General features: G+C 37.6%; 1 protein-coding gene across 1 annotated transcript; it reads left to right on the top strand.

Annotated features, from left to right (window-relative positions):
* Positions 1-289: 289 nt before the first annotated feature.
* ctso (cathepsin O) lies at positions 290-8,366 on the top strand. Its single transcript, XM_034014110.3, has 8 exons — positions 290-680; positions 1,079-1,190; positions 2,570-2,706; positions 3,248-3,415; positions 3,832-3,953; positions 5,065-5,228; positions 6,094-6,186; positions 8,042-8,366. The coding sequence occupies exons 1-8, from the start codon at positions 420-422 to the stop codon at positions 8,074-8,076; spliced, it is 1,092 nt and encodes a 363-aa protein (XP_033870001.3). The 5' UTR covers positions 290-419; the 3' UTR covers positions 8,077-8,366.
* Positions 8,367-11,818: the final 3,452 nt, after the last annotated feature.

Below are 11,818 nucleotides of genomic sequence, written 5' to 3'. Positions count from 1 at the left end.
ACAAGAGCAGCTCTCGAGAAGAACGACTAGATTTACACTCATAATTAAATGGTCGTTAAAAAGAAAAAAATCCTAGTGCCAACACAAGCAGTCGACTTCAAAAAACAGCAGACTAGCGTGATGTGCAAAAAACTACAGTGTTTAAAAATAATTCTGCACATAAACAATAATGTACTGATATACAAATGAAAAGGTTACCGTACAGTGAAATACTTAAAACAATACGTACACGAAGTGAAAGTTAAAACACCGGATGTTTGGGATATTTAGAGGAAGGAACTCAATGCAAATTTTAATCCACGTGATTAAAAAAAGAAGCAGCTCTGTATGTGTTAGCTGTTTTGTATGGGTTTTTTTTTGTTTTTATTTGGTTGTTTGTTTTACTTTTTTTCACGTTGCATCAGGGCTGCGGCTTTTGAATGCAAACCTCCTCTGCCTCAATGAAGCTTTCTGTCCTGCAGTTTGTTGTACTTGTTGTCAGTGAGCTGTCTTATTCATCGGTGTTAAGCATTTCTCTTTCCAGTCTTCATGTCTCTCCTTCGGCCGCAAACCACTCTGTCTATGACACAAGTATAGATTCGAACTCAGAAGCGAGTGCCTTTCAGAAATTTCGTGAAGACTTTAACCCAAGTTATGAACCAGGCAGTGCTGAGTTTTCCATCAGGTTCAAAAGGTTTAAGGTACGTGGGGACTGAGCTGTAGAAAAGTCTGATCATCTCGCTTAGACGCCGGGGATAATTATGTAACTTTACAATTTTGGTAAACCAATGCTAAATTAAATAATTGTCTTAATATTTATTTAGTGATGAAATAAACACACACACACACACAAACTCTACGTAAATGAACCGTTGCTGTTTTTAATATTACTGTAGTAACACTGTAGTTGCCAAAATATTGCAAGTAACTGCACGCGAGAAATAATAAATGTTAAATTGTATAACGTGATTAAAATTTGCTGTTGGAGCATGTCATTTTTACTATATATATATATATATATATATATATATATATATATAATGAGTACTAAAATAATTTATTCTGTGTTTGTTTTTTGTTTGTTTGTTTTGTTTTTCAGAAAAGCATTGGAAGACATGTATATTTGAATTATTTTTCACGCAGTTCCAGTAATAAGTCGGCGAAGTATGGAGTGAATGAGTTTTCTGATTTATCTCCAGCTGAATTTAGGGGTGAGTGTAAAGCACGGTCTACACCTGCTCAGCTCTTATTTGCTAGTTGCTCAGCATGACCACAGACTTGCATGGCAGCTGCTTGTGATTGGTGGGCACTTGGAATAACAGACGACCTTTGAAAATGAACACGTTTTTATAAAAGTTACTTGAGTTGAATACCTGGAAGTAGAACCTTTCTGTACTGGCAAGTCAGCAAGAACATGTCAAAGTTTATTTTGAACCACAAAGCTCGGCCTGTGTAGAACACTCAAGCATGAATCTGACTTAAGCATGAAGAACTCGTAATGGTTACGGTACACTTAACTGACTCACACAGTCAGAAATAGAACATTCTGCCAAATGTTTGCTCGTTAAGTTATGTCATTTTAATACAAGTAAACGGAGGAAAATACAAAAAGTATGACTTTATTTATGAAATATAGGTTAAAACGTTACTGCGTATTATTTATTACCTTTTAGTTCAGGGTGGTCAGTGTCGGATGTAGTAGCCACTAGAGGCTGCTAGAGGGTGCAAAAGAAACGGTGTTGACAATAGAAACAGCAAGTGTTGAAATAGCAGTAACAGTTAGTGAGGTTTAGGGGGTAAGGTTAGATGTAGGGTTTAATTTTATGGTTAGGTGTAAGTCGCATATGATGTGGCATGGACTGAAGTTGCAGCTGTATTTTTTTTTATTATGTTTTTTTAAAAACCTGAATTTTTATTTTTATTTTCTGCATTTAAAAAAAAAATCTAAAAGGTCAAGGGGGTGGAAATTTGGTAGAATTTTGTGTTTGAGTGTGTGAGTTAAGTTATTTTGCATCTCTAGTGGCTACTACATCAGTTGCTCACCACCCTGAACTGAAAGGTAATGCACAGTAATGTTTTCACCTAAATAAATCCATAATTTCTGTATTTCTCACTTTGTTGTTCTTAAAATGACCTATTAAAGCTTAATGAGCAAAAAAATTGGCAGAATTTTCAATTTTTGTGTGTGTGAGTTGTGTGCCGTACCCCACTTACTGCCCTAAACTCTCTACCTGTTTTATCCTGCTTGCTCTACTTCTGTGTCTGGTTTACTGGTCCATGGTAACAAGACCTCAATTGTAAAGCAGTTACAGCCATTTAGGCTTAATTGGCTATAACTAAAGCCAGAAGTCTATAGGATTTGGCTAAAAAGCTTAGTGCTAGGCACTGAACTTATTGAACACCCTTCGTGAAGTAAAACAAATACTGTATTACTGTAAGGTTGGAAGCATAGGAAGCAGTTTAATTTACCTTCTCAGTTAATTCCTGCTGTAATGTGTATGAATGTGTATTAAATTATCGGCTTTAAGTTGTGTAGCTGTGTTTTATTATTATTATTATTATTATTATTATTATTATTATTATTATTTAGAAAGATATCTAGGTGGCAGACACGTGCAGGTTCCGAAATACACCAAGCTGAAGGAAGACACTCTTAACATTCCCCTGGCACCCAGATTTGACTGGAGAGATAAAAATGTTGTTACTCCGGTACAAAGCCAACAATCAGTAAGTGTTGTGCGCATATCTTTTTACGTTCTTTTAATTGGCTTAAAGGGTTAAAAGGTTTGATTAAAACATGCACAGTGTACATTTTTTACTGACCAGGAAACGTAAATCGCCAGCTAATCAAACTTACTGGAGGGGAGTAGCATTTTTTTTTTTAAACAATAAAAAAAAATGCTTATACTGGAGATACTAGCACAATCTATAATGTGGCTAATTTTTCATTTCTGCTGTTTTTTTTTCTTTTAAAGATGTGACTGTTACCCCTACATTTTGAATGCTAGAAAGGTTAATGTCTTGCACGATGAAATAATTCATCAATAAAGTCAAAAACATTCAAATTACAAATTCTAATGCTTCAGCAAGTGCCTTCATTTGTACTGGATACATTTTTTTTATTTCCTTGTGATAAAGCAATGCATTTAAACAGTGGTTTCCTTAATTTTGTTGGTTGACACAGCAAAAAGTCTTCTAATACTGTCATGCTCGTCATTTATAGTGTACTGAATTATCCTTGTTTTAACCTATTTTTTCCCCCCCATAGTGTGGTGGCTGCTGGGCATTCAGTGTTGTTGGGGGTATAGAATCGGTTTATGCAATCCAAGGAAATGCCCTGAAGGAGCTTAGCGTTCAGCAAGTCATTGATTGTTCCTACAAGAACCAGGGGTGCAATGGTGGTTCAACAGTTGGTGCTTTAAGCTGGCTGAATCAGGTGTGTTGTTTATTTTTTTGTCTACGTAAATATTCAGACTTGCATGCAAAAAAGATTGTGTACACATTCACATACACTCTAACCACTCAAATGCCTCGTACACACACACACACACACACACACACACACACACACAATTCAATTAGTGGGAGAACCACATCTAGAAACTGTAAACTGACAGCTAAATTCAGAACTACACTACACTGAAGTTACTTAAACATTACACAAGGGTTAAAAGGTTTGATTAAAACACATACAGTGTACATTTTACTCACCGGGAAAAGTCACACGACAGATTTTGTTTTTAATGTTCCCATCACTTACTTCATGAAGTAATTTGTGATCTTTTACTTCAGAAAAGTTTTTAACAGTAATTGTGGTACTTACCCTGTATTTGTTTGTATTGTTATTTTCAGACACAAGAGAAAATAGTGAAAACATCAGAATATCCGTTTAAGGCATTAACAGGAGTGTGTCATTTCTTTCCGAAATCTACGTTTGGTGTTTCAATCAAAGGTTATGAAGCATATGACTTCAGGTAAACATTTGCTTTTGATACTGTCTCCAATATCAAATAATTTATTGGTTAAGTTGAAACTCTCTCTAGGCTAGCAGCACTTTTCATGCTTACCGTGGTTTCACAGCTATCGCAATGTAATTTGTTTTGCCACTACAATAGTAACTTGGTTGGTCCATACCATTCCTGTATACAACTTTACTGTTAATATGTTTGTAAGCACCGTATAATATGTGAAAGCATTGTAAAGTAGCACAGTTAAGCACAATGTACAAGGAGGTATGGTAAGAACAATAACCATCATTAAAAAACACTGTAAATGCACAGTATTAGCATTAGAAAAAACATTTGAAAGTGTAAGAGTACCATGTAAAATGACCATGGTAAGTTTTATAAGCACTGCAAAGTTGTATCGGAAGTTTAAACCGTTTATTAATATACATTATGTCCTGAGATATGTAATACAGACCTAAGGAATGTAAAGAACAGCGCTTTTGTAAGTATAACCCATTTTGAACAGATTTTCAAGCCAATATTGAAAAAAGGGGACAAATCCAAGCAAGCAGACTAGGGTAGTCTTGACAACTTAATAGGACTATCTTAATCTAGTTTATGTGGATCATTTTTGTGACCACAAGGGTCTGGTTTAGTACGCTGCAATCAGTATTGAACTTGATCTAGTTTAACTGACGATCCCAATGATCTAATCAACTTTTGGAACGCTGCAATTGGGGTTAGCAATGGTGCATCCAAGCAAGTGGATCAAACTCACTTTAACTCCCCTGTCGGGTGCAACAAGTGGACTAAATTTGGTATGCTGCAGTTGATCCAAAATGATTTACAAATTGATTCTAAACAAGAAGTAGAATATTGTGATATATCAGACCTGTACCAATGTGTTCTTAACGTCAGAGGTGGCATAGAGGTGGTTAAAAAATTGACACTACTGTAAAACCTTAGTGTAATAGAAATGGATGAGAAGCTAATAGAATAATTCTACAAATATGAATGTTAATATTTGTTTTATTTTCCCAAAATTGTTATTTACATGTGAAAATGTTTGGAAATGTAACCATGATAGACACTTTACGAGCTACAACTGTATTTCATTATAGCCTTTTCTTTTATCAAGTGGCCAAGAAGAGGAAATGATGGAGAAGCTTGTGCAGTGGGGGCCCCTGGTAGTGACAGTAGATGCAGTGAGTTGGCAGGACTATCTCGGGGGTGTTATACAGCATCACTGTTCCAGTCAGGAGGCTAATCATGCTGTCCTTGTTACAGGATTCGACAGAACAGGTAGGCAGTCATATACAGTGTCCATGAGTATGGTCATGGGTTATATTGAATTTGAGCCTCTGTCTATTTACATGCTTGTGCTGATATTCCCAATATTCAGACGTCCGGCTTTCCTATAACGATATAGGAAACAGGTTTGCCATCACATCACCTCAGAATATGACAAAATTGATGGGGCTCCCGAGCGGCACATCCAGTAAAAGCACTCGCGTAGAGTGCAGGATGCGCCCTATAGTCCAGGCTATTTCTTTGCCAACCAAGGATGGGAGCTCCCAGGGGGCAGCTCACAATTGGCCAAGCGCTGCCCAGGGGGAGGGAGGGTTAGGTCAGCCAGGGTGTTCTCGGCTCACCTTGCACCAGAGACCCCTGTAGTCTGGCTGGGTGCCTGCGGGCTTGCCTGTAAGCTGCCCAGAGCTGCGTTGTCCTCCAACGCTGTAGCTCTGGGTGGCTGCATAGTGAGTCTGCAGTGTGAAAAATGCGTGCGGCTGACGGCACACGCGTGAGGACAGCGTGTGCTCGTCTTCGCCGCTCCCGAGTCAGCGTGGGGGTGGTAGCGGTGAGCTGAGCTAAACAAAAATAATTGTAAACTTAAATTGGGGAGAAAACTACAAAAAAATTAATTGGCGACTACTAAATTAAAAAAAGAAAAAAGAATATGACAAAATGATCTGTGCTTGTCAATTAGCCCATAATATTATAATTCCCAACATGTAACCATAGTTTCACAAATGGGCAGGGTGGTTCTGCATTAAAAGGTCTAGGTAGGACATCACAATATCGTGTAGTATAATGGACAGGCTGAATTATACAGTTTTAACTTACATAAACAATGCCCATTTTGTATATCTCTTGCATTTGTTTAAAGGAGATGTACCATACTGGATAGTGCGGAACTCATGGGGAACCTCATGGGGAAATGAAGGCTATGTGTACATTGAAATCGGAGGAAATATTTGTGGTAAGTCAAGCTGCTGCTAAAATGAAAATCACAGGTGTGATTAGCATCTGTACACCAGACAGATCCAACTAATTCCATCAAATGTCTTAATGGGTCATTCTATTATTAGAGTGCCTTTTGCACCTTGTAAAAACATTGAAAAGCAACATGCATTTTAACAATACACTTTTTTTTTTATTAGAAAACTGCATTTAAAATATACCAAAAACACTTTTTGTCCCTGTCTAAACCATATTTTGCGTCAACTGTTACGGACATGTAAGTAACAATTTGGCAAACAATTTGGCGAACATTTTTAGATGGATACCATGTCCCTAAATGCAATTTTTGTAATGGATCATTCTCTTCCCTTTTGTCAATCAACAAAGCAAGTTATGTTAAAACCAAAAATAAGATATTGTGGAGAAAACTGAATTTTGTCTTAAGAATAAGTTGTGGGGTTCTGGAAAATATAGTTTTATATGTCTCCACTTGTTGCTACAACTGTTTAAATAAATTACCTGTCATTTCTCTCTTCATTGTTAACATCCTGACTGCTTTTTACACATTTTGTAGTCTGTTTCAAAGCTCTTTTCAACATGTCAGTTCCAGTGCTCTTGGGTTTGAGATCAGGCGTCTGTCCTCTGATCACTGCCGGAAGAGCGATTTATAGAAAAAAAAAACAAAAAAAAAAAACAAGAAGTGCTCTATGACAAGGGTCGTTATTACTATGTTACCTTTTGTGGGCAATAATCCTTACACTATCAGTAATAATAATAATAATAATAATAATAATAATTGTTCAGTCAACTCTTAAGTATGTAACAGAGTTGACAATAACTGAGTTGACATTTGCAACAAAGTTATATATTGCCTTTCTGTCTCATGCTGTAAACAGAATGGGAGTACATGTTGTGCTTCTGGTAAAGGGCTTCATAGGGTTTCTAAAACTAATTGTAGATTTTTGGAAACATTGAAGTAGTCTAATTACATCATGTAACATGGCTGACACTTTTAAAATACCCTACGTACCCCAAGACAAGTTAGCTTGAAATATGTGAAAAAAATGGGTTGGACATGCCTGGAGGAGTTCTCCTGTATCTTCCTCGATAAGGTTGCATGCCGAAGGTCATGTTATTTGTGGGATAATTAATTTTTTTGCAGGGGTAGTTCTCCTCAGTAACATGGTTGAAGTATTAAATATTTTAATTTATGTTAATAAATATATATAATCTCAATTGTGTAAATGTATAGTTGAGAAAAAATGTTGTTTTCTGTTATAATGGTAGCATTTTATCAATGTTTAGGATTTGGTTTATTTCTGAAAGGATTTAGTAAAATGTTGATTAGGGACATTGCTGAAAGCTACATTTTGCTTAAACTGTGTGGTGTGTGTGTGTTTATTTTTTTTTTTTTTTTTTTAAAGAGCATGTGAATATAAATTACATAATACTATTATGATGCATCCACTTGTTTGAGTAAATCACTTGTTTTAGCCAAAATATGGCCTCAGGATGCAAAAGACACTCTAATGGTAGAATGACCCCGATGTAAATAATATTACTTTGATGGATTCAAAACCGTTTATGCCATTTCCCACTGACCATGTAATTTATACAAAGTATATCTAGACAATACTGCATGAATTTCTAGAATTAAAACTACATCAGTTCTGACTGCATGTGGTTTACAGAATGTATTTTTGTAATAAAAACCTTGACATGTCTATGATGTCTGTCATGAGGATTATCCTGAAACATTGAAGGGTTTTAATATATCAACACAAACATAGAAGGAGGTAAAAAGTACCATACATCTCAACCAGAGTAAATGTTATTATGTATGATGCTGAATCTTGTTTTTCCCTCTGTCTTAGGCATTGCTGATACTGTGTCTGCTGCATTTGTGTGAGTGGACTTCCCTTCAAAACCTTATACAGTTTTACAATTTCAATATTACCGTAAATAAATCTCAGTCCAGATAAGTCAATAATTCTGGATTAAACTAAATACTGACTTCAATTGCATCTGCATTTGAAAAGCTGTGGCACCTATCTTGCAGATATTGATAATGTGTTTTAATACAGGTGTTTTGTTTTCTTGGATTCATAAAGTGTATTTTCCAATGTGGTTCGGAATGCCAGTACCAGTAAGATGTTTTATTCAATTGCCCATTAAATCAAGCAAGATCCAGTATGTCAAGCAGATTCCTCTCGTTTCATTTACAGTAAGACCTGTCATATCCAATCCTGTAAGCTACGACACCTTCTGTTAACCATTGGGCCTCTGGCATGTGTCATTTACACATGCTGCTACCAACTGAGCGGTACTGATGGAAAGTGATCAATGCACATTTTATTATGGGTCTCAAACAGTAAATTCCGCTTTTAGCAGGACAGAATGGATTGAATTGCAGATTTTTAAAAAAAATTTGGGATTCGGTTTCACTTTAAGATGCTGTCACTTCACATAAAACAAACTGCCCAGTTTAATCATTTTCAATAATAAAAAAAGCAAGAGATTAATACAATTACTGTACCGTTAAAGCTGAAACAAGATTTTTTCATAGAGAGAGAGAGAGAGAGAGAGAGAGATACACACTGCTGTACAAAAGTCTTACACATGTTGCATTTTTCTACTCTGATGCATTATGAGCATCAACAATTTACTCAAAGCCTCCACTAGTGTTTTCTACTATTATAACAGCCTTGACTTGCATAAAGAAGGAAAAACATTGAGTGAAATAGCTCGCATCACTCAGTTTTTCAAGGTGTGGTATCCGAAGCATAATCAACAAGTACAGATAAACATAATTTGTAATTGACAAGCCCAGGACTGGAAGACCCAAAAAGCTGTCTAGCAAGGATGAGCAATTCTTGAAGATAATATCCTTAAGGAATAGATAGAAGACGAGCGTTGAATTGACAACAGAACTGGCAGAAGGCACAGGTGTCGTTGTCCATCCATCAAGAGTCCAAAGCACCTTTGACCATTGTTCCATAGTCCAATTTCTGTGTTCTTGTGCATATTTTAGCCTTTTAGTCTTGTTCCCCTTTCTTAAGAGGTATTCTTACTGCAGCATCCTTTAAGTCTTGATTTCAAGAGTGAGCTTCGTACTGTTGATTTGATGGACAACGACACCTGTGCCTTCTGCCTGTTCTGTTGTATATATAAAATCTTACAGGCATATTGTAATATCAGGCATTTCGCGAAATATCTGAAAATAGTAGTTAGGAATTACATGAAATGCCTAATCCCTGGTAATTTGGTAATATTAACTCTGAAACATTTTTGCTGCATTTAGTTGTATCCAGTGTGGTGTTAAAGTTCCCACATCATCCCAATCCCAAATTTAATTAAAATGCTGTGCTATGCATCCATGAATTCTATTTCCTAAAATTTTAAAAATGTTTATATCATAGAAATGCTCAACACTTCACAAAATATGTATGTACTGTGAGAGATGCCCCTTATGAACCTTCTGGTAGAAGAGACACATTCTGTGTAGTTTGGGGTTATAAACTTTTGCCTGCCCAAACTGTGTTCTTACACCATGAGAGAAGCATCTCTCATGATAATCATTATACTCAGGGGTTCAGATAACTGGTACACAGGTACACATGCGCACCAATAAAAAACAAATGCAGATTTCAGTATTGTTTTTAACACGCAAATGCATACTGTCAGTACATTTTTAACAGGAAAGCATTTTTCATATAGGCAGGGAGGGTGCTCACCGCTTACAAGGTCAAGCATATTATCTGGCTGTGACCCATACCTGACTAACCTTCCAAGTCTCAAGATCATTGGGATCTGTCAACGATCTCCGGGTAACTGAGTTTATTATCGCACACCATAATTAAATACCAGTCCCCCTATTTCACTTAAGGCTGGAGGGTTCCAGTTCACTAAAAAGTCCATCCCTGCTAGCACTATCATTGGCTGCTTCAAGGCTTTATTAAAAAAAAAAAAAAAAAAGGAGAGCGATGGGTGGAATCACTCCAGTTCATAATCATGGCATCAGTCATTTTCTTTTAATGGACACTTGAAACAACCAATGATAGCAAGGATCTCGATTTAGCTGTCCATTCAGAGGAGAGGGATGTAGTTACAGGGAATGGCTTTGTGGAAACTTGCTGACGCTTTGCTTCCCAAGTGCTGATGAGAGGAGGTGTCGATGTTTGAGAGCCATTGCATTTAAATAAGAGTTTAAAAGAATACATTTACTTATGCATGTTACTTAAAATACTAATTACATCTAAAAAAAAACTATTATTTATTATTAAAAACACGAAACACAATGCATTTTGACCATACGTGTCTTCATCAGGTGTTAGAGATTTACAATATTATCTTGTGAGATGGCACGAGGCCCTGTGGGGGGGAAAAAGTGCATTGTTGTTAATTCATTGTATTAGTGATAATTGCTTTGTTAATTACTGTCAGCTGGAGAACATTATAAATTGCAGCCAGCTGCAGTGTATTTAAGAACAGCAGGCAGTCTACTTAGGGCTTTGCTGTGGGAAGAAGCCCGATTGAGTGTGTGCTTAAGTAGTCAAAGGTACCGTGTGAAGCCTTTTTTTGCTTTGTGTTGTGTGTTGTGCACATTACAGCACCTCTGGAACGGGCCACTTAGGAGTCATCACAACCTTGCGGCGACTTCGGCAGGGCTTTTACTGGGGGTGATGCCTCCGTGATGTGGCGGACTACTGCCGCCGTTGTGACGACTGCACAGCCAAGAAGGGACCGGCAGATCAGTCGCAAGCCCCCCTCCAGCAGTTCCCGGTCTATGGGCTCATGGAGCGGATAGGAGTCGACATCCTGGGCCCCTTCCCCCACTCTGAAAGGGGGAACCGCTTTGTCCTGGTTGCCACGGACTACTTTTCAAAGTGGCCCGAGGTGTATGCCCTGCCCAACCAGGAAGCATAGACTGTGGCGGACGCACTGCGGATGGCTTTGTCTGCCGGTTCGGGGTCCCCCTCGAGCTCCACTCTGACCAGGGCCTGAATTTCGAGTCCCGAGTCATAGCGGAGATTTGCAGCCGGCTTGTATGATTGCATAACACTTACATGACAGCTGAGACAATACAAATTGATATAAGTTATATAGCATATTTAGCTAAGTTACAATCAGAATTCTGTTATTTAGACTATATACAACATGTAATGAGCTGTTTCTTCTGGTGGTGTTCCACAGAACACTGTTGCTTATTGTTCCAACACAGGACCAGCTTTCCATTGCCGCACTTGGAGCTCCTCCATTGGGACACACCCTTTGGGCACAGGTTGCAACGACCACACTGGTCACGATTTTAACAGGTTGCTCCTAAGAACTATCTATTAAACAGGGATCAACAGCAATTAGATCTACATTGTATGGAAACTGACACCCTATGGAAGAGTGAGGAATTCACTGACACCGGTGACAGAAATTTGTAGTGCTAAACACCACTCGGGAGCACTATTTATTATGTACCGGTAGGTGGCACTATAGGTCTGCCGTTCCCAGATACCAGGAATGGTAACTAAGAATGACCAACTAGACACTCGCAGTTGCCTAAGCAAATAATAATCAAAAATAGAAGGTACACATAAAAAATGAAAATAAAACACTTTTAATCAAAACTACAAAATAAAGGTGCTGCACTCGGCGTT

The sequence above is a fragment of the Acipenser ruthenus genome, chromosome 2, assembly GCF_902713425.1.
Source record: "Acipenser ruthenus chromosome 2, fAciRut3.2 maternal haplotype, whole genome shotgun sequence".
Taxonomy (NCBI): Eukaryota; Metazoa; Chordata; class Actinopteri; order Acipenseriformes; family Acipenseridae; genus Acipenser; species Acipenser ruthenus.
The sequence above is the reverse complement of the archived record's forward strand: the minus strand, read 5'-3'. Positions and strand labels throughout refer to the sequence as shown.

What these genes read in the sequence shown, in the direction of transcription:
- ctso (XM_034014110.3), top strand. Translation starts at nt 420, where the DNA reads ATGCAAACCTCCTCTGCCTCAATGAAGCTTTCTGTCCTGCAGTTTGTT. An exon ending in TCAGGTTCAAAAGGTTTAAG is followed by an intron (nt 681 to 1,078) that starts GTACGTGGGGAC and finishes TTTGTTTTTCAG; the next exon opens with AAAAGCATTGGAAGACATGT. An exon ending in ATCTCCAGCTGAATTTAGGG is followed by an intron (nt 1,191 to 2,569) that starts GTGAGTGTAAAG and finishes ATTATTATTTAG; the next exon opens with AAAGATATCTAGGTGGCAGA.